Source organism: Canis lupus, chromosome 18 (assembly GCF_003254725.2).
Source record: "Canis lupus dingo isolate Sandy chromosome 18, ASM325472v2, whole genome shotgun sequence".
Lineage (NCBI taxonomy): Eukaryota > Metazoa > Chordata > Mammalia > Carnivora > Canidae > Canis > Canis lupus.
In genome coordinates this window covers 45,611,061-45,630,287 of record NC_064260.1, presented here as the reverse complement: position 1 = coordinate 45,630,287, position 19,227 = coordinate 45,611,061, and the positions used below count along the sequence as shown (strand labels likewise).

Below are 19,227 nucleotides of genomic sequence, written 5' to 3'. Positions count from 1 at the left end.
GTGTGTCAGGCCAAGCCGTGGGCAGAGGGACCCTGCTGGGCCTATGCGCAGAGTATGGCTACTCCTGCGGTGGTGGTAAGGTGTGGGGGTGGGGGTGGGGCAAGCAAGGGGTGAGGCTACTGGGTGGGCACCCACCAATGTGAGAGATAGTACAAAAGTGCTATCAGGTGGAGCCTGGGCCCCTCCCAAATGAATGGCCCAGCCTTGAAGCCCACCTGGTAGACCAGGAGCAGTATATAGGAACTTTTGGGGTTCTCTGCATGTGTCTGTGGCCATACTCCTCCCTGAAGTGCCAGCAGGCCCTGTGGCACGCCAAAGCCTTGTGTCCACCTTCGGGTCCCTTCAGAGCAACTCCATGCCTGGGATTCAGCCTATCGCTGCTACTGTGGGGGTTCCAGTGAGCAGTAAGGGGGAGAGCCAGAGAGGAGGAACCCAGCTGTGTGGCTCCCCTGCAGACCTCTAGGCCTTGCCTGAGTAGAGTCTACTCCAGAGCTCAGCGCCTGTGGAGCGGGGGACACAGGGTCTTGTTTTCTCCACCTGTGTGGCCACAGGGACAGGTGTCACATAGCCTGTTCACCTTGAAGCCACAAGGTGTTTTCTGAAATCTCAGGTCCACTGCTGCTGGCAGCAGAGGAATGGGGCTGGGCCAGGGCCAGGGCCAATTTTGCCACCCAGGGGGGCCAAATGGCTTGGCAGGGGATGGGACAGAACTTGGGGTGGGAAGGACCCAGTGTGGCTGGGCTTGTGGGACCACTCTGGCACAGGGGCCCTGGTTTGTACCTTGTCCTGCCACCTGTGGGTCAGTACCCATCATCTGCTGCCTGCCTGTGGGACTGAAGGAAAGGAAACTGACTCCATGCCCAGGCTCCACGGAAGTCTGGGCTGGCAGGCTTGGCAGAAGAGTTGTCCCAAACTGCACCAATGTCCAGGGGTCCCAGGCCAGCCCTGGATGACGGGAACAGGGGAACCAGCTTGGAGAAGTCAAGCTTGGCGGGCCTGGTATGCACCTGTCCACTCAGCCTGTTACAGGAGAACAGATGCGGACAGCAGCAGGGGAGAAGGGTGAGGAGGCTGAGGCCTTCTGACCATACACATCACAGCCCATATCCTCCCGAGGCTGCCCGTCTGACCCTTGGAGAGTTGGCCTAAGGGGGCTTGCAGTGTCCCCTGGTAATGGACTCCCTAGCAGGAGAGTGTCACAGCCTTCCTGAGGCAGCATCCCCAAGCGGGTCTGTGTGAGACTCCAGTGACGTTTTGTGCCAAGGTGGTTCCTGCTGCTGCTCTGCCTGTGGCTGTTCCAGTAACAGCTGCCCCGAGGCTGGTTTTGATGCCTCGTCCTCGCATCACTTGGTACCATGGTTCCTGAATGGCAGGGCAAGGAGGTGGTCAGACAGCCGGCTTTGCAGCTCAGGCCCCCGTGGATGCCCTCCCTACACGTGTGATCATAGGACCCCCTAGACCCAGAGGTCGAGGCCCAGCATGTGGTCCTAGCCAGGTGTGAGTCAGAGTGAGGTGTGGGCAGGTGTGTACATAGAGCACCAGGGAGTGGGTGGGGGTCAGATTGGGCTGGATGCAGAGCAGCGAGTCTGCCCAGCAGATGGATGTTTGGTGGGGCATGGGCAGAGCAGAACTGGCACAGGTGGAAGGTGCATCCTGTGTGCTGGTCCCTCGTGCCAGGGGCTATGGGCACAGGAGCTCTCACAGGCAACTTAAAGCTTTCTGATAGGGTGACATGTGACTCAGTAGTGGAGACCAGAGTCAGGAGAAGAGCAGGGGGCAGGGAGCCAAGCGGCCTGCCCACCGTTTCCTGAGGGAATATCTGAGGGAGTGAGCAGAGCCCTCCCAGGGCCAGTGTTTCCTGTGCATGCTCTTGGGAAGGGTGGGAACCTGGGCCAGGGGACCACAGGGCCCTGAGAAGCATGTGTCCACATTTGTCTCCAGTGAACTTAGCCCCTTGGCTGAGGGACCCCTGAAGTGCTCACTGCAGATGTGTATGTAACAGAGGTTGTTCCAGCCACCCAGGCAGCGCTGGCAGCTCTAGGTCAGGGGTGTCCGTCCCACCCTGTCCCCAGGACACTGTGGCCCTGCGTGGCATTGGCCACTCCCAGTGGTGCTCCAGGAGGCTGAGCACACATCGCCTTTTAAGGAGAAGATTTGCTGAGAAGCTGAGGAAAAACATCTCCCTGGCATTCAGGGAGCATTTTTCCTTCCTGTTTCTCTTAAATAAACCGCTAGCAACTTTTCAAAACAGAAGAAAAGTACAGGGTCAGGGAGCTGCAGAGACCTTTCGCCCCTACTGGACTGGGGCTGGAGGGGTGGGAGGGGTGCACAGGGATCTGGGTGCCCTGAGTCCTTAGGATGGCAGCGTCCAGCTCAGCCACCACTAGGCTGTGCCCCAGCCAAGACCCACGGTACATTCCCAGTTGGGCAGCTGGGCCAGAGACAGAGGCCAGGAGTGAGCTGGTTTGCTTCTTCTTCTGTAGGTGTTGCAGACCTTGAGGACATGAGCAGGTGGGGCCTGGCCAAGTATGCCGGTCCCAAGTCCAGGTCCTCAGCCTGCCTGCCCCCCAGCCCTCTGGCCCTGCCAGCACCCTAACCACAGCCCTCCAAGTTTGCAGGGGGCCAAATGGGGGAAGGTGGCCCCTGGTACCATGGGCTGTGGCTCTCCTGACAGTAGGGCCCGCTGGTTTGCCATGGCAGGGGCATGCTCACTCCCTCCCCTCACCACTACAGAGCAGGATGGGGGGCTCTCAGCAGGTGTCTCCTGGAACTCCGAGGCCTCTAGCTATCTTGTTCTGTCCCCAGGGCAGATGCACACACTTCCCCTGAGGCTCTGTGCCTAGGGCGGGGAGGGCCCTTCTTTGAGAGTTTATAGCCAAAGGTGGCCTTTTCTGGTCAGTAAGACTTCCCAATAGTGTTGATTTTCAGTTTGTTTCCACGAGTCAGTGTGTGCCACTGAAGATTTCACTTGTCCAACTAAGAACCAAGAGGGTCATTCATGCCATTAGGTATTTTCTTTAGTTTCCCAGACTTTCCCCTGGGAACCCAATTCTGAACCTTAAAACGTTGGGGGGTCTCTGCAGGCACAGAAGGATTACAGCAGTGCTCTGAGCAGCTACCCAAACGGCAGGAGGTCCCCTTGTACCTCCACATTGGGCAGTCGCTGCCGGGAGGGTCTGTGTCTGCACGTGACCCTCCATGACGTCCTCTGCTCCAAGGCGCATTTGCCCAGGGTGTGCTCCAGTGGGACATTCGATGACTTATGACAGACCCAGCCTGGGCCGTGTTCCCAGCTGTAGGCTCTGGGCCACTGTGTTGGTCACCCTTCCCTCTTAGGGAACATTCCATCTGGTTTCTTTACCTAGGTTGCACACACCATGGCCGTGGCTCTGGCTTCTGGGAGGCTGGTGGGAGGCTGGTTTGGGGCCCAGGGCTCCCCCACCAAGGAGAGGGCCCTCTCAGCACCAAGAACTTTGATTTATGGGGCTTATTAGCTACCGATGCTCACTAGATTTGAATGAAAACAGACATTTCAAAAATCTGTATTTAGTCCCATAAAAATAGCTATAACAAGATCATTCTGTATGACAGTATATTTTTATGGAAAATAACTATTTTTCTCAGCAAAAAAACTTTTGGTGCAAAGTGGTCACGTGAGCAGATCTCTGTAATGCCTGGTTCATGCTAACCTCTCTGCCCCTGCCCAGAACCTACACCATGTGCTTGGGATGGAGCCCAGGGGAGCAGGACAGGGTTGTGCACGGGAGCCCCAGCTGTCATGCATGGGGGTGCTCTGTGAGGGCAGGTGACTCGATTGGCTGAATTGTCTGCACGAAGGATCAGGAGCTGGGCCAGGGAAGCTCATCTCTGTGTTCCACCTGGCCACCCTGTGGGCCAAGGCAGCTGCCAAGTCATGCGTGGGGGGGGGGGGGGGGTAGAGCCTGACAAGTGTGGCCACAACCCCTCCCCTTCAGTGGGCTCAGAGCCACCTGCCTGTAGTTGGTTCCGGGTTTGGCCCTATGGCATCAGGACTCTGGCCTGTGTCTCTGCATCCCACTCTCCCCTTGTGGTGACAGGATGGCTTGGCTAGTCAGGCCATAGGCCTCTGATAACGGCAGAGGAGGGCACAGACATGGGGCAGCTTCCTTCCACTCCTGGCGCCCAGTGGGAGCAGAATCTCCTGGGGTGTCCCCCTGGCGGGGACAGCCCCACTCCTGTCCTAGGACCTAGCTCGTGGTCCCCATTCCTGTGCTTGTCATGCAGTGACCCTCTGCTCCCTTCTCTCTGGCAGGAAGTCTAAAGCAAAGCCCAATGGAAAGAAGCCTGCTACAGAGGAGAAGAAGATGTACCTGGAACCAGAGTACACCAAGTCCAGAATCACTGACGTCGGCTTTAAGGAGCTGGTGGTACTGCCCCGGGAGATCGACCTGAACGAGTGGCTGGCAAGCAACAGTGCGTGTGGGCACGGGGTGGGGAAGGACACCACAGCTGCTGCCGTTGGTCACTTCCTCGAGGATTTCCCAGAGCTGGTGGCTGGCCCTGCCGTGCACTTAGGGTCTCCCACAACACCAAGACCTGGCATAGGTCCTGGCTGAACCAGGGATGGGCTACCAGTGCTGGGAGTCTCTGTGGTGTGGTTGTGTGGCTGCAAGGCTGGCAGTGCCAAGGTCATGGGAAGGCCATGGCCTGTGGGAGGGGAGGGTGGATCTCACCTCCAGCCGCCGGGCAGACCTGGGGCTCACAGCATGTCTGCCTGCCCCGCCCCTTGCAGAGGGGACTCCATCTAGATGGCCAGTGGCTCTCTGCCCAGTTTGGCGCTGTCCAAACACATGCCAAGCCTGCACGACAGTGGCACACGGCCAGCTTCCAGGGCTGGTGCTCTGCACTGGGATGTGTCTTTCTGGTCTGTGGCATGTGCTGGCTGCCCTGGGGTCCAAGGGAAGAAGCGCTGCACCTCCTGAGCCTTCAGGGCACTGGGGACGTGGAACGATTCTGCAGTGGTGGTGTTCACACCTGGTTCTTCTCTTCTCTCACAGCCACCACAGTTTTTCCACCACGTCAACCTGCAGTACAGCACCATCTCAGAGTTCTGCACGGGGGAGGCATGCCAGACAATGGCCGTGTGCAACACGTGAGTACTGCCTGGCTGCAGCCTGGCACCCTTGCAGGGTCTCCTGGTGGCATGGGGTCCTCCTCAACAGTGTCCTGTGGGGCAGGGACACCAGAGGCTGAGCCCCGTCAGGGGAGGCGCTCAGTGGTGTGGGTCCTGCTGGGGCACGGGGTGAGTTCTCGGGGCTAGGCTGTTTCCACAGTATATGCCTAGGTTGGTTTCCTAGATAGCAGAGCGTCATGAAGCTGCAGGTTCTTCTCTACTTCACTTAGTTGTCCAGTTGAAGGATGGCTTTTCCCCGAGAGCTCCTGCTCTGTGTGGAGGGAGTAAGGAAGGGGATAGGGAGGGACTGGGTGGAGAAAGGCACTGGCTGCCTTCTTCATTGGCTGGGGCCTGGGTGCTGGCCACTCTCTTCCGGAAGCTTGTGCACGTTTGTGTCCTCAGTAGGCAGGCACCCCTAAGGGGCTTTGGGGCACCCTGCATCTCCTGATTGGGGTGCAGGTAGGAGAGCCACCGCACAGCACAGGCTTGCCACTGGCCCCTCATAGCAGATGGAGTGGAAGGCGGCTACAAATAGGAGGCCAAGTGAGTTGGACCTCAACCTGGGGCAGTTGTGACTGACAAGGAGGCACGGAAGCTCCTTTCTCACACCTATTTATCGTTGGGGCTCTAGGTCAGGAGCTGATGCAGGTGCGCATGAGCCGCTGGCCCCTGCTGGTGAATGCACAAATGCATACTATACTGAGTTCACTGCCTGCCCACAGATGCTGTTGGCCAGGCTCCTGGGCACAGACCCAGCTAAGACGTAGGCAAATGGAGCTCTGCCATCACTGAGGGCCCACTGAGGTCCTAACTCTCAGCCTGGCCAGACCCCACTCTTGTGGCCCTGGTATATCACAGCTTAGGGTCTTGTCCCATGGGAGCAAATGTAGACCGCAGCTGGCTCTCCACTCTATCACCCAGGGAAGGGTGGGGCAGGCAAGTTGGGGGGAGGACACTGATGTGTGAGGGAAGTACCCTCAGTAAAGGAAACCACCCAGCAGCAGGATGCTGGAGGTGGGCAGGACAGTATTGTAGAGCTGCCGTGTGTGTGGCATGCTCCAGAGGACACTTGCTGGCTATGTCTGACCCAGTGGTGTCAGAGGTGGCCTGGTGGGTGGGCAGGTTGGGAAGCTGGTTTCTTCTGCTCCCATGTGCCCTTCCGTATCACTGTGTTTGAGAAGAGACTCTGTGAAAGAGCGTAGAGCTGGGTATGAGACTGGGAATCTTCTCATTCATCTCAACTGCAGCTGCCTTCCCCAGAGTGTTTAGGCTTCCCAGGGCCTGGCCTGCTTTACTGCTTTCCTAGCAGTTGTTGGACATCTAGTCAGTGGAAGAGAAAAAGGTGGGTTTGCCAGAGCTGCATGCTGCCCCAGGATCAGCGTGTCTGCCTAGGGCCCAGACATGGAAACCAGGGGGTCATGTTGGAGTCCCAGAGGGTGATGAGAAAGAGCCACATGGAGAATATGTTTAAAGAGGTAATGGCTGGAAGCTTTCCAAGCTTGGCAGACACAAACCTACATATTCAAGAAGCTGAAAGAACTCCAAGTAGGCCAAGTGATGAGCCCACACACAGACATATAACAAAACTGTGCCAGGAGAAATCCTTCCTAGAGCAAAGCCAGCAGCACCGCGTCCCCCCAGGACACAGGCAGGTGGCCACAGCGCTCATCAGAAGCCTTGGGCCACAAGGAAGCTCTGCCATGTTTTTAAAACTTGGGAAGGAAAGAGCAGTCACCCTGAAGTCGTCCTTCCAGCAAACATATCAGTCAGGGTTGTAGGTGAGATACGGACCTTTCTCAGATGGAGGAAGACCCAGAGCATCCACAGCTGGTAGACCTGCCCCAGAGGAGCCGTCCTGTTGGGCACTTTGAGCCCTGCCCATCTGATGGATCACAGTAGAGGGGACTGTGGCAGGCTGGGCTCTGGGTGCTCCTGCTGGAGTGGCGGGAGGTTGGTGCTGAAAACAGCAGTGTGTGTATTTTATACTCCTGTTGTCAACTTCTAAATAGTTATGTAAATGATGTAGTTGAAGTCATGATTGGCAAACTAAAAGGAAACACTAAAACATAGCTCAAAAGCAGGCAGGAAAGAGGAGTTGTGGGGGACAAGAACCAAAGGGGACAGGTAGTAAATGAAAGATGGTAAACTTAAATTCAGACACACCCGAAATATCCATAAATGTCAGAGGTGTAGATGTGCTGATGGCACAGCTGAGATACAGGGTCTGCCACCAGCCAGACTGACCCCTACATGTGCTGTTTTTCCTATGCATTTGTGCCTTGTAGTAAAATTTCATTGATAAATTAGAAACAGAGATGAACACTAATAACTAGTTGTAAAATGGGACAATTGAATAAGAGGTGAATGTAATCTCTCTCTCTCTCTCTCTGAGAGAGAGAGAGAGCTCTTACTGCACTGCACCACTTTCTTCATGTGATAACATGTGATGATCAAATGCCCACGTGGTATGCTGGAGGACGGGGATGGATGCAGGCAGTAGGATGTGCTGTTTAGTCCTTCTCAGCTTTCTGATACCGTGTCAGGAGGAGGCAGCTGACCATGAGGACCTGAGACCAGGGATTGTGAGACCACACATGACAGGCCTCCGCTTTGCAGGAGAGGGTTTTCAAACTGAGCCAGCTGCACCACAGTCACAGTGACATCTGTAGGTTAAAACGAAAAGGATGGAGGAGATATACCAATAAAGCATCAATCAGAGGAAAACTACAGTGGCTCTATTAACCCCAAACATGGTAGACCTCCGAGTAAAGTAGAGGACAAGGGATAAGGAAGATGGCATATTTACAGAAGAGTCAGTCCAGAAGTATTGATCTTGCACATGTGTGCACTAAGCAGCAGTGTTTACACAAAGTAAGTGGACAGAACTGAGAGAACAGACACAGATCACTGTCAGAGTGGGAGATTTCAGGTCCCTTCTTGGAGGCAGATGGTGCTGGTGGGCAGCAAGTCAGCAAGGACACCAGCCAACTGGGCTCGATGCATGTCACCCTCTGCAGCAAGGGACCCTCTCTCAAGTGCACATGGGTCAGTCACTAAAGTCGGTCGTATCCCACCTCACAAAACAGCCCTTCAAAACTCAGAAGAATCAGAACCGTATTGCGTTCATCATCTGACCATCTGGAATTAGACTAGAATCAGTAACAGAAAGAAAACAGGAAAATCTCCAAACACTTGGAAATGAGCACATTTCTAAATAATCCATGGGTTAGAGAAGAATGAGAAATGTTTGAAAATGAGCACAAATGAAAATGCAGCCTACCTGCCGTGGTGAGATGCAGGCTACAGCAGAGGTTCAAGGGGAATTTATAGGGTTACATGTTTGTTGCAGGAGAAGAATCTCAGGTCAGGGATCTAAGCTGCCACCTGAAGAAACTGGAAAAAGAAGAAGAAAATAAGCCCAAATTGAATGGAAGGAAAGAAATAATAGAGTAGATATCATACAAATGGATTTCTGAAAACCAGAAAATCAGTGAAACCAGAAGCTGGTTTCTTGAAAAGATCAATAAAATTGGTAAGCCTTTAGCAAGATTGACAAACAGAAAAGGTACAGAGTATCTGTATCAGGAATGAAAGGGGTGTCTCTATAAACTCACCAAATACTAAGGAGATATTAAGGAAACATACCTAAAATCCCTATGTATGTAAATTGAACAGTTCAAATGGCCCAATCCCATGGTAAGAGCAAAATACCAAACTTCACTGGAGATGGGCAGCGCAGTACAGCAAGAAACCAGAAGCAGAAGGTATCACGTGGACAGGAAGAACTAGGAGTGCCTCTGTTGTTGTATATAGCATGGTCATCTGTGTAGAAAACCCTGAGCAGTGTCTGCTTGGAGCCCCAAACTAAGAGAACCGCACCACGTACAACAGCCCCACGGATGACGAGATGCTCAGGATGAACTTGGGAAGCTGAGATGCTGGACAGTGGAGCTGAGAGGCACGCACGCACACACGCATGGAGGCATGCTCCACTGGAGGGCGGTGCTCCCAGGTTCATCTGCTCATTTCCTACCGTCTCGGTGAGAAAAGTCAAGCCCACTCTGGCCTGGGCATGGTAAGGCACAGTCACAGATACGGTGACGACAGTGTTGAAGAAAGAGCAGTGAGGCTGGAAGAATCCACTGCCCAATTGTAATCACTGTCCAGCTGCAGTAATCTGGACAGCGTGGTGCTGGCAAATGGACACACACATCAAGGTAACAATACAGAGTCCAGAAATAGGCCTAAGACCCACACAAATGTGGCCCTTTGCTTTGTGACAAAGATGCGAAAAAAATTCAATGCAGAAAGGATAATCTTTTTAACTAACGCTGCTGGAAAAACCAGTCGTCTGTGTGCAAGAAAAGAAAAAAAAAGTGAATCTTGACTGAAACCCCACACTTTATGCCAAAATTTACTAAAACTTTTATTGGAAGAAGACACATTTTCATAACCTTAGCGCTAGGTGAAGAGCTCCTGGCTCGTTGATGTGAAGGAGTCAGTAAATCAGGCATAATCAAGATTTCTAACTTTCGCTGTGAGAAACCATGGGCTAATCATATAACCGAGAAGGGACCAGTGTCCAGGGTGTGTGGGGAACCCTTGCCACTCCTGTGTGAGACCCCGAACGCATCATCAGTGGGCCAGGGCCTGGACACACAGGTGAGCAGATAGGACATAGGAGAGCAGATGACCATTGAGCAGCAGGTGGGGGATAGGGATTCAGACTTTTCTGTGACAGCACCTGCTTCAAATGCCTGGTGCTGGCGAGGATGTGGGTGACAGAGCAGTAGAGGGATGCAGATGGAGGGATGCACTCCAGTCCAGGAGGGTAGGCCCAGCAGTCCGGAGTGCCCACCTTAGAGAATTGAGAGCTTGTGCTCACAGAGAAACCTGCCCAGGAGCATTTATAATAGCCTAAGCCATTATTGTCCCAGACTGGAAATGACCTAGGTGTCTTCCAGCAGGCAAACAGCTGGACACACTGGCACCTGGGTGCTGGAGCTCACCTCAGCAGTAAGGAGGCAGGGACCACGGGCATGCACCCCGAGATGGGCTGGATCACATGGCATTCTCCAGGGGCTATCCCTGCTGTGCTGGGAACGGACTGAGGGCCGGGGTGGGAGGCCGTGGCTGAGAAGGGCAGTGTGAGCTGTGCTTGGCTGTGGGAGGTACCCGGCCATCTGGATGGGTGAAATGCGTGGGACTGCATGCCAGAATGTGTCCTCTTTACTGCGAGATAATTTAGAAATGAAAACCAACAAGAGGAATGTTGAAAGCAGAGCGTCTCATCTTCCAAACAGCTGGGGCAGTCCTCCCCGTCTCTCAGGAGCTGGTCTCTCCGGGCTACACATTGTGGAGACATGTCTCCCGGTTTCTAGTCAACAGTTGTGCTTTCTGACTCTTGGGCACCTGTGGCAGGTGCATCTAACATCATGCCAGGCAGGGGAGTCGGAGCAGGGGTCTGTGACACCTGCCCGGCCACTGGGCCTTGTTCCCTGGATGTCACAGCAGACGAGGGCCTCAGCCTGGCCCCCAGAAGCCAGGCTCCACTTCCAGCATGGGGACTCCACAGGCTGTCCAGAGTGACCCAGAACGTGTCCTCAGGTGACCTGACACACCCTGTGACGTCTGTGTGGTGGAAGGAGGGTCAGGCAAAGCCATCGTGTGTGTGGGGAGGCTGTTAGGGCAGGTGTTTGGACGCGAGCGCCTTGCTGGATTTTTACTTCCTGAGGGCAAGCAGAGAGTTTTGCAAATTCTTCAGGACTTTGTCTTCACTAGCTCCCTTGCCTGATCGCATTCTTGGGCCTTGTGGGGCACATGGCACTGGGCTTGTGCAGCCTGTTGTCCCTGTGGGTGCGTGGCAGTGCCTAGGAGCAGCCCAGGAGCAGGAAGATCTGCCTTCTGCAGACCCACCCCATGCTCCAGCCACACCCCAGACCTTCCACCTCCAAGTGGGCAGGTCTCATGCTGAGGGACAGTTGAGGCCGTGTCCCCTTATTCACTTGGGGCTGGCCTCCTGTTACGGCCCGCCCGTTAATGTGGAGGCCATGCTCTCCTAGTCTTGCCAGCTGACCCCACTCCCTGCCTGTGGCACAAATATGCTAGTGGATGCCCAGGGTGGAGCAGAGCACTTGGTTCCTACTAGGTAGAGGTGGGTTTGCTGGAGCAGAGGCAGTGGCAGTGGAGCTGTCCTGAGGTCACTTGGCCAGGGTCAGGATGGTCATGGGAAATGGGGATCCCCACTGTCCTGAGAGGTGGTAGGAGTGGGTTAGACCTTGTGGCTGTCACCCAGGGGTACTTGGTGAACTCAAGAAATCAAGCAGTGTACTCCTAGCCAGCCTAGGGCCCCTGAGCAAGGTGGGATGTTGAGGTTGGGGAACTTAGTCTAAGCTGATTCTGAGACCAATTAAGTCTGCAAAATGAGGGGTGTGCAGTGCAGGGAGTGCCGCGCAGGGGAGAAGTCCACTTGAAACCTGGGGCCCAAAGGCTGCCCATCACCTGGCTGGACCCAGGGGATGAGAGGGCCAGAGTCCGGGCCATGCGATCACTCACAGGTGCAGCGCCACATCCCTGAGCAGACTATAGACCACCCTCCCCCTGCCTCATCCTCCTTCACCCTCCACCACCCTTTGCCCTCTGCCCTCTTCTGGCTCCAGAGTCCTGTCCTTGGTGAGCCAGCCTGCAGAGCTGCCCTCTGGGAAGGCGGGAGCAGAGAGTGGGGAGGGCAGGGTGGCTGCCAGGTGGGTGCCCACCAGGCACTATGTGTGTTCTGCTGGGGAGAGAAGTGCTGGGGCAGGAGGGCAGTCCAGGCTCACATGGGACTTGCTCGGTCCCATTGCTTAGACTTGCAGAGTGAGAAATCCCGGGTGTCCCTGCTGCTCGCACTGAAGACTGGGCCTCCCACCCCACTGGACCAATGAAGGGCATGTGGCTTCTAGTGGGGGGAGCAGGGGTGTTCCCAGGGGTCGAGGCCCGGCTGACAAGTCACAGCAGTGCCTCTGGAAGAGGTGGGCCAGTAGCGAAGACCGTGCTGTCCGTGCTCCTTCAGATCATACAGAACACGCATCCCCTAAAGGAATGAAACTTGCAGCCACGAGATATAGAAAATGAACGTGCCTTCTGTTGATTTTTGTACCTGGGTTTACATGGCATGCTCTGTCCTGGATGTTGTTCTGAATTTTTGGTGCAGGCAGATCCCTAGTGGGACACAGCTGAGGGGCCCGAGGTGGTGGGAAACAGTGTGTCCTGCCCCTGGAGGCCCTATGAGGGGAAGCCTGGACAGCTGCCACACCTCCATCCCTGGTGGCCAGCCTGAGGCTGGGGCCTGGGTGTCTGCAGGGGCATAGTGACCGGCCTTTTCTGTCCCCACAGACAGTACTACTGGTACGATGAGCGGGGAAAGAAGGTCAAGTGCACTGCTCCCCAGTACGTCGATTTTGTCATGAGCTCCGTGCAGAAGCTGGTGACCGACGAGGATGTGTTCCCCACGAAATATGGTACATCTCTGCTATAGCGCGCTCCTTCTTGCTGGGCAGGCATGGCTGCCGATGGGAAGGGGCCAGGCTTGTGGGGCAGGGTTAGCTGTGTGACCTGGGCTGTAAAGCCAGGCAGATGTGCTCTGGTAGGGGTCAGCCTGGGTCAAGACCCCACCCACCCCAGGCTCTGGGATCTGTGGCCCCTGCCCCCACACACACCCTGTATAGTGGGGCTGTTATAGTCCACCTAACTGGGGGCTTCACAACCAGCAAGCAGTAGCTGTGTTGTCCTGGCCTGGGCAGGTCCTGGTAGGGGCTCTAGGCCAATACAGAGCTACTCTTGGCCAGCAGAGGTACTCGTGCACCTTGGTTCCTGTCCTCTTCTGCTGACTCTGGCCATGTAGAGAGCGCCAAGAGCATCCACCAGGGAAGCCCACGTGACCCCAGGGCTGAGTCCAGACTTTGAGTGACCTGTGGCAGGGCAGCCAGTACAGTCAAGCTGATCATTACTGGTGCAGCTCTTGGGGCCAGGCCTAGGGTGACTGGTCACTCAGGTGCCTGCCAGTGGGCTGCTCTGTGGGGAGGGTGTGGCAGGTGGGAACCCTCCAGGCTGGTCCTGCAGAAAGCACCAAGAGCCTGCAGAGCCGGTCTGGCCCTCTCCTTCCTGATGATGGGAGCTTGGGATTGGGGGTGGTGGGGCATGGGCGTGCTGCATCAGGGCTTAGAGAAGTTGGAGGAGTGTGGTAGGTGAAGCAGAGCACAGGGTGACGCTGTGGACTCTTTCCCTAGGCAGAGAATTCCCCAGCTCCTTTGAGTCTCTGGTGAAGAAGATCTGCAAGTACCTGTTCCACGTGCTGGCACACATCTACTGGTCCCACTTCAAGGAGACCCTGGCCCTTGAGCTCCATGGACACTTGAACACACTCTATGTCCACTTCATCCTCTTCGCCAGGGAGTTCAACTTGCTCGACCCCAAAGAGACCGCCGTCATGGACGACCTCACGGAGGTGCTGTGCAGCGCTGGGGGCCGTGGCGGGGGTGGGGGCGATGGGGCCAGCGGCGGGGGCACGGGGGCACAGAACCACGTGAAGGAGAGGTGAGCCCCAGGCTGGACAGGCGTGCACATGTGCAGAGAGACGGTGGTCCGTGTGCCTGTGTGTGTGTGCACACGTACCGGGCACGCGCGGCGGGAGGTCTGAGAGGTCGCCGCTGCCCCCCCACCTGGCCCGGGCGCGCTAAGTGTGGGCTCTCCAGACGCTGGCAGGCCGTGCGTCGGACTGGCTCCCCGCCGGGCTTTTCCTCTTGGATGGATGAGTGCCGCTTGTCAAGAAGGACCTTTGGATTTCATTCATTCGCTCAACAAACGTTTATGGGCCTGCCAGTCTGAGTTTCCTTCTCCTGTGGGGCTTTCCTTTCTTTGGGCTTCCGCGTGGCCTCTGCCTCCCCTGGGGGCTCTGCTGTGTGGAGAGAAATATACCAGTGAGAGCTGGGGCTCCTTCCCAGGAGGGACATGGGCTCTCGTTGGTTGGTTTCCAGGGTGGGGCTGTTTTAGAGATTCCTCCCCACCGCCCCGCAGACCTCCCTCTCCTGGCCTGGCTTGGATCGCCGCTGTTGGCGGCTCAGAGTGGGTGGGATGGGAGTGTCCCATCTGGATGTCCACAGGGGCCTTGACCCTGTGGCCATGTCCCCCACTCCCCTGCCGCCCACAAGGGCCCCTGGACTAGCTGGGCCTAGGACCGAGGTGCCTGGGCGGGCAGCCTGTGTGGAGACGCAGCTGTTGCCGGAAGGCTGGGTGTCCCCGCTCGGCTCACCTGTTTGGTCGTAATAAAAATAATTCTCTCAGGTCAGCGCCTGTGTGTATCCTCGGCGTCACCGGTGACCTCCGTGCTTGCCACGAGACTGAGGGTGCCCCATCTCCTGCCTACTCCAGTGGCCCCTGCCCACCCCAGGCTAGGCCCTTGCTGCCAGGGTTGACCACAGGCTCCCCTGCAGGACCTTGGGGAGCTGGGAGTGGGATGGGGAGGGACATGCCTGTTTCCTGCATCTTCAGGGAGTCATGATCACTCTGCTCGTCCCACACCCTCCTGTGCAGGTGGCAGGGACCCTGGAGTGTGTGCTGGAGCAGGCTGGGGGTTCCTGGCCAGCCCAGCCCTGGGGGCTCTGCTGTAAGGGTCAGCCCTGGCCTGGGCACTGTGGTGTCTGGGTGGTGAGCCCAGAGGAGAGCTCAGGAGTGCGGTCAGTGCAGGGCCGGGCAGGACGGCACCTAATGTAACCCTGGAGCTGGTATAGGCCCTGTGCAGGCAGAGAAGAGAAGAGTGGGCTCCAGGGGCACTCTACCCTCCTACCCGACATCTTGCCAGGGGATGGCCTTCTCTGGCTGTCATGCTCACCCCACCCCACCCCTAAGTGTGGGGGTCTTTGACTCCTGACTCCGCTCCTATACCCTTCCTACCCCAGCCTTCACCCCACCAGAAAGGTCATCAGTTTCTGCCCTCCTGCCTGTAAGTTCAGCTGTTGCAAAACGTGCTTGTGACCTTCCTCTGCTTTTGGATCCATCAGCAGCCCCAGGGCCTAGCTAAAGACGAGTGCCACCACCCTCAGCTCTGCTTCCCATGACCCGTGGGACCCTTGGGGTCTTGCCAGCTGGTGGCCGCCACCAGGCCTGCCCACCTTCTCTCCACTCCTGGTGATGACTCTTTCTCCTCCTGTCCCTGAGAATGCCCCCCCCCCCCCCCATCTGACAGTCCTGGAGCTTACTGCAAATGCAGATGCACCTGGGGGTACCTTGTCTTCACATTCCGGCCCCTGTTTCTTCTCCAGGGTCCTGCACTCTCTTCCCGACTCCTCCCTGCACCAGAGTACCTCCCCTGCTGGCTGCACACTGGTCAGCTGGGGGCAACTTTAAAATTCTTTGGTGCTTGAACCAATCTCCACCCCATTGACTCAGTCCCTGGACACGGAGGGCAGACATCAGAATTGTTTTAACATGGCTTTAACTTGCACCATTCTAGAAAGTTCCACCTGTATTGTCTGCTGAATTCACGCATGCTCTGAACCACTGGGAAATTTTGCCTGCCCTGCAAGAAGTCTCCTGGGCCCTGCTGTACCCCTCAGGGCCTGCTGCTGTCCCACCGGAGCCCATGCCTTTGTCCCTGTCTGGTCAGGAGCCCAGGTTAGTGGGGAAGCATGCTCCGCTCTGTCCCTCAGTCACTGGACACACCCCATAGCATCCAGACCTTGCCATCCTTTGAGGCCTGACCTCTCCCACTGAGGCTAGCAGATGTTAACTACCAAAGGGTTGGGCTTCTCTGACTGGGCATAGCCCCACTACCCCCCTACTGCTTCCCAAAACCCTGCGGCTGCCTCTGGGGCCAGCAGGAGATCATAGCCCCTCCTGAGCAAGGCCTGGGTCTCATTATGACCTCAGCCTATTGGGCTGTGCCCTGGCCCCTCCCACTGCATCACCCCCAGGTCTTTCTGCTTCTCTAGGCATGCGTGCCCTAAGTAGAGGCCTCAAGAACTTGACCACAGCCTGGGTGTGGGAGCCAGAGGTAGGGCTCTTCCTCGACCTGGGCCCCAGGAACACCTCCTGGGGGAAGGCAGAAGGCAGAGCAGGGCCTGGCTCCACCTGCTCTTCTGCCCAGAATCCCAGGCTGGGGGTAAGGAATAGGCCCTGTGTCCAGTGCTTGTCTGGGAGTGGGGCCTGGCTACTGGGCGTAGGCCTGAAGTGGGAAGGTGGCAAGGCTGGGCCTGAGAGCAGTCCGGGTCCTTGTCACTGGCCAGGGTGGCACTGCCCGTGCCAGGAGGACATGGGGATTTCCAGCTCAAGCTGCTGTATGGAGTCTGAGATTGTGTGTATGTGTGTGTGCGCACGTGCACATGTGAATGACCTCTATATCTGCAGAAAGGTGTCCAGGACACATGGTCATATTTCTTTAACTTAGGAAGGAGTTGTGGAATCCCTGAGCACATGGGGTTCTGGGTACGGCACTGGTCACCGGGCCTCAAAAGGTCTCCCAGGAAGGGGCAGGTAGCCAGGATGGGGGCCAGCCTGCACACCTCTGAGGGTGAGGGCGATGCCCTGTGCTCTCCACCAGCTGGCTAGCTCTTTGCTGCAAGAGCCAGAGCATCATGGCCATCTTGGGCTGTGGAAGAGGAAGGAAATGCTTTTTCCTTCTTGAGCCTCAAGAAGAACCAGCCCTAAAAAAAAAAAAGAACCAGCCCTGCTGACACCTGGATGGTTGCCCCGTGAGATCCACTTCAGATATCTGACTTCCAGAACTGTGAAATAAGCCACGTTTGTGGGGCCCTGCCACAGCGGTGACTGGGAATGAATGCAGACTGTGTTCCCAGGGGTAGGGTGCCCTGCAGCAAATACCTGTGGATGGACCAGTGGCCATGGGCGGAGGCTGGGAGAGTTTTGCAGGGCACAGCAGAAAAAGCCCAGGTGGGACGCTGGATGGCACAGTGGTTAGGCGTCTGCCTTTGGTCCAGAGTGTGTTCCTGGAGTCCCGTGATCAAGTCCCACATTGAGCTCCCTGCATGGAGCCTGCTTCTCTTTCTGCCTATGTCTCTGCCTCCCTCTGTGTCTCTCATGAATAAATAAAATTGAAAAGAAAAGAAAAAACCCAAGTTTTCTGAAGCAGGTGATCGGTAGGAATTATGGGTGTTGAGGATGCCCCTACCAAAAACTCACATGTAAGGAGGAGCTGCGCAGAGGAGAACTGGCAAATTGCCTTGAGGTGTGCCTGAAACCACCACGAGCATCCATCTGTAGAAGCAGGAATGTGTCAGGCACTGCTGGGGAGGGCACAGAGAAGTGAGGACCGTGTCCGTAGGCATGGAGGATAGGGGACCGTCAACCTGCAGTGTCACGTGGTGGAAAGCCCCACCAAGTTCTGCCCCCACGGTTGTTGGAGGGCGGGACTCGGGAGCCATCCACCTGGGTATTCAGCTGAGAAGACTGCCAAGCATGGTGGAAGGTGCAGCCTGGTTTCTTGTTGCTCATAGTGGCGTGGGAGAGGGAAGCCCACTGGAAGGCAGAGCTCTTGAACACGGGGGCCCCTACATGTGGTGAGCCGGAGCTTCTCCGCCCAGCCAAGTGGCAAGAGCCACTAAAACAAGGGGGTTCACTGTCAGGAGAAATGTGCTCTAGGAGAACAAGTCGAGGCTGTAGCTGGACAGCCTTTTGCTAATACCTCAGAAAGATGACCAAGCTCATAGTGTTCAGCCATGCAGGGGGCACTATGAAGAGATTGTGCATGTGACTAGTAGACCCCACATTCATCTCTGCAAATGGCAAAAGAGAAAAGATTTTCTTGGAAGGATCTGGAGGTGTGTCTTGTCTAGTGGAGCAAATGCCCATGATGCACACAGGAGACCCGCACCATCTTCAAGAGTCCTATGCCGCCAGAAACCCTGCCAGCTTGGACTGCAGGGTGCAGAGGGAGGACAAAGTGCAGGGCTGTGGGACACCCGGGCCCTGTGGGCAGGGATGCTGGTGAACCGTCAGCTTCAGCCTTGTGTGGCCTCTCTGCAGACGAGAGCATGGCCCACCGCTGGGAGCCTTGAGCCACACACTTCTTCCCAGGCCTTGACAGTACCTCACAGAGTTGCTTGGCTGGAGTTTGGAATCTCCTGGGACCTGTGATTCCCTCCCTCTTCTCTTGTCTCCCTTCTGGGATGGGGATTCTGTAACTGGCATCCAGGACCTGTACCACCATAGCACTTCTGGTTTCAGTGGTAGCACATGGCAAGGATTTTGCACTCGATGGATCCAAGTCTCAGCTATACCAATTCAGGTGATGTAGGCGACATGTGGGGCTTGATGCATTGCTGCTGAGAGTTTGGGGGACCCTGGTTGGGGTGAGGGTATCTTCCATGGGGGATGGATGTGGAACTTGCTCGAGGGCAGTCTTTGTGGGCCTGACAAATGCTCCCTTCAGATGTCCACACCCTAGTCCCTGGAATCTGTGAACATGGCACCTTACACGGCAGAGGGGAGTTTAAGTTGCAGGTCAGCTTAGCAGGAGATGCAGAGATTACCTAGGCCAGTATAATAATGAGATTTCTTAAAACTGGGGGTGGAAGAAGGAACGGAGAGCTGGCAGGCAGCCAGAGGACACAGCCTGGTGTTCCTAGCCATGAGGGTGGAGGAGAGCCCCACTCCAAGGACGTAGGTGTCTCTGGAAGCTGGGAGGGGCTGGGACACGAATTCTCCCACAGAACCTCCAGAAGGAACCCATGCTGCCAGCACCATGGCTTTAGCCCCATGAGACCCCGTGCTTGACCCCCAAAACTTCAGATGATCATGTGTTTTAAGTCTGTCAATATGTTAGAGCAGTAACAAGAAACTAATACATCTTGAATATGAGCCATGGAACTCTCATAGGGTCATTAGGGGCATGAGGACATGACCTATGGAAGCACTGAGCCCAGGGCCTGACACCAAGGAGTGGGGCAGCACAGCCCTTGGGCTTGCAGCCAGCAGCACAGTCTGTGCCATCCCACTGGAGCCCCAAAGCTGGCACACACTTCTGCCTCCATCCATCCCAGCTGCCTTTCTCCAGCCGTCATCACCATCTCCTCTACTACCCG

The 19,227-nt window shown here is 56.1% G+C and overlaps 1 protein-coding gene across 1 annotated transcript in view; it reads left to right on the top strand.

Annotated features, from left to right (window-relative positions):
• Positions 1–14,472, top strand: part of MOB2 (MOB kinase activator 2) — a 60,850-nt gene extending 46,378 nt beyond the window's left edge. The window contains exons 2-5 of the mRNA XM_049096300.1: positions 4,292–4,593; positions 4,963–5,131; positions 12,527–12,651; positions 13,420–14,472. Of these exons, the coding sequence (XP_048952257.1) occupies positions 4,292–4,593; positions 4,963–5,131; positions 12,527–12,651; positions 13,420–13,730 (907 nt within the window). The 3' untranslated portion in view covers positions 13,731–14,472. The remainder of the gene's footprint in view (positions 1–4,291; positions 4,594–4,962; positions 5,132–12,526; positions 12,652–13,419) is intronic.
• The last annotated feature ends 4,755 nt before the right edge of the window (positions 14,473–19,227 follow it).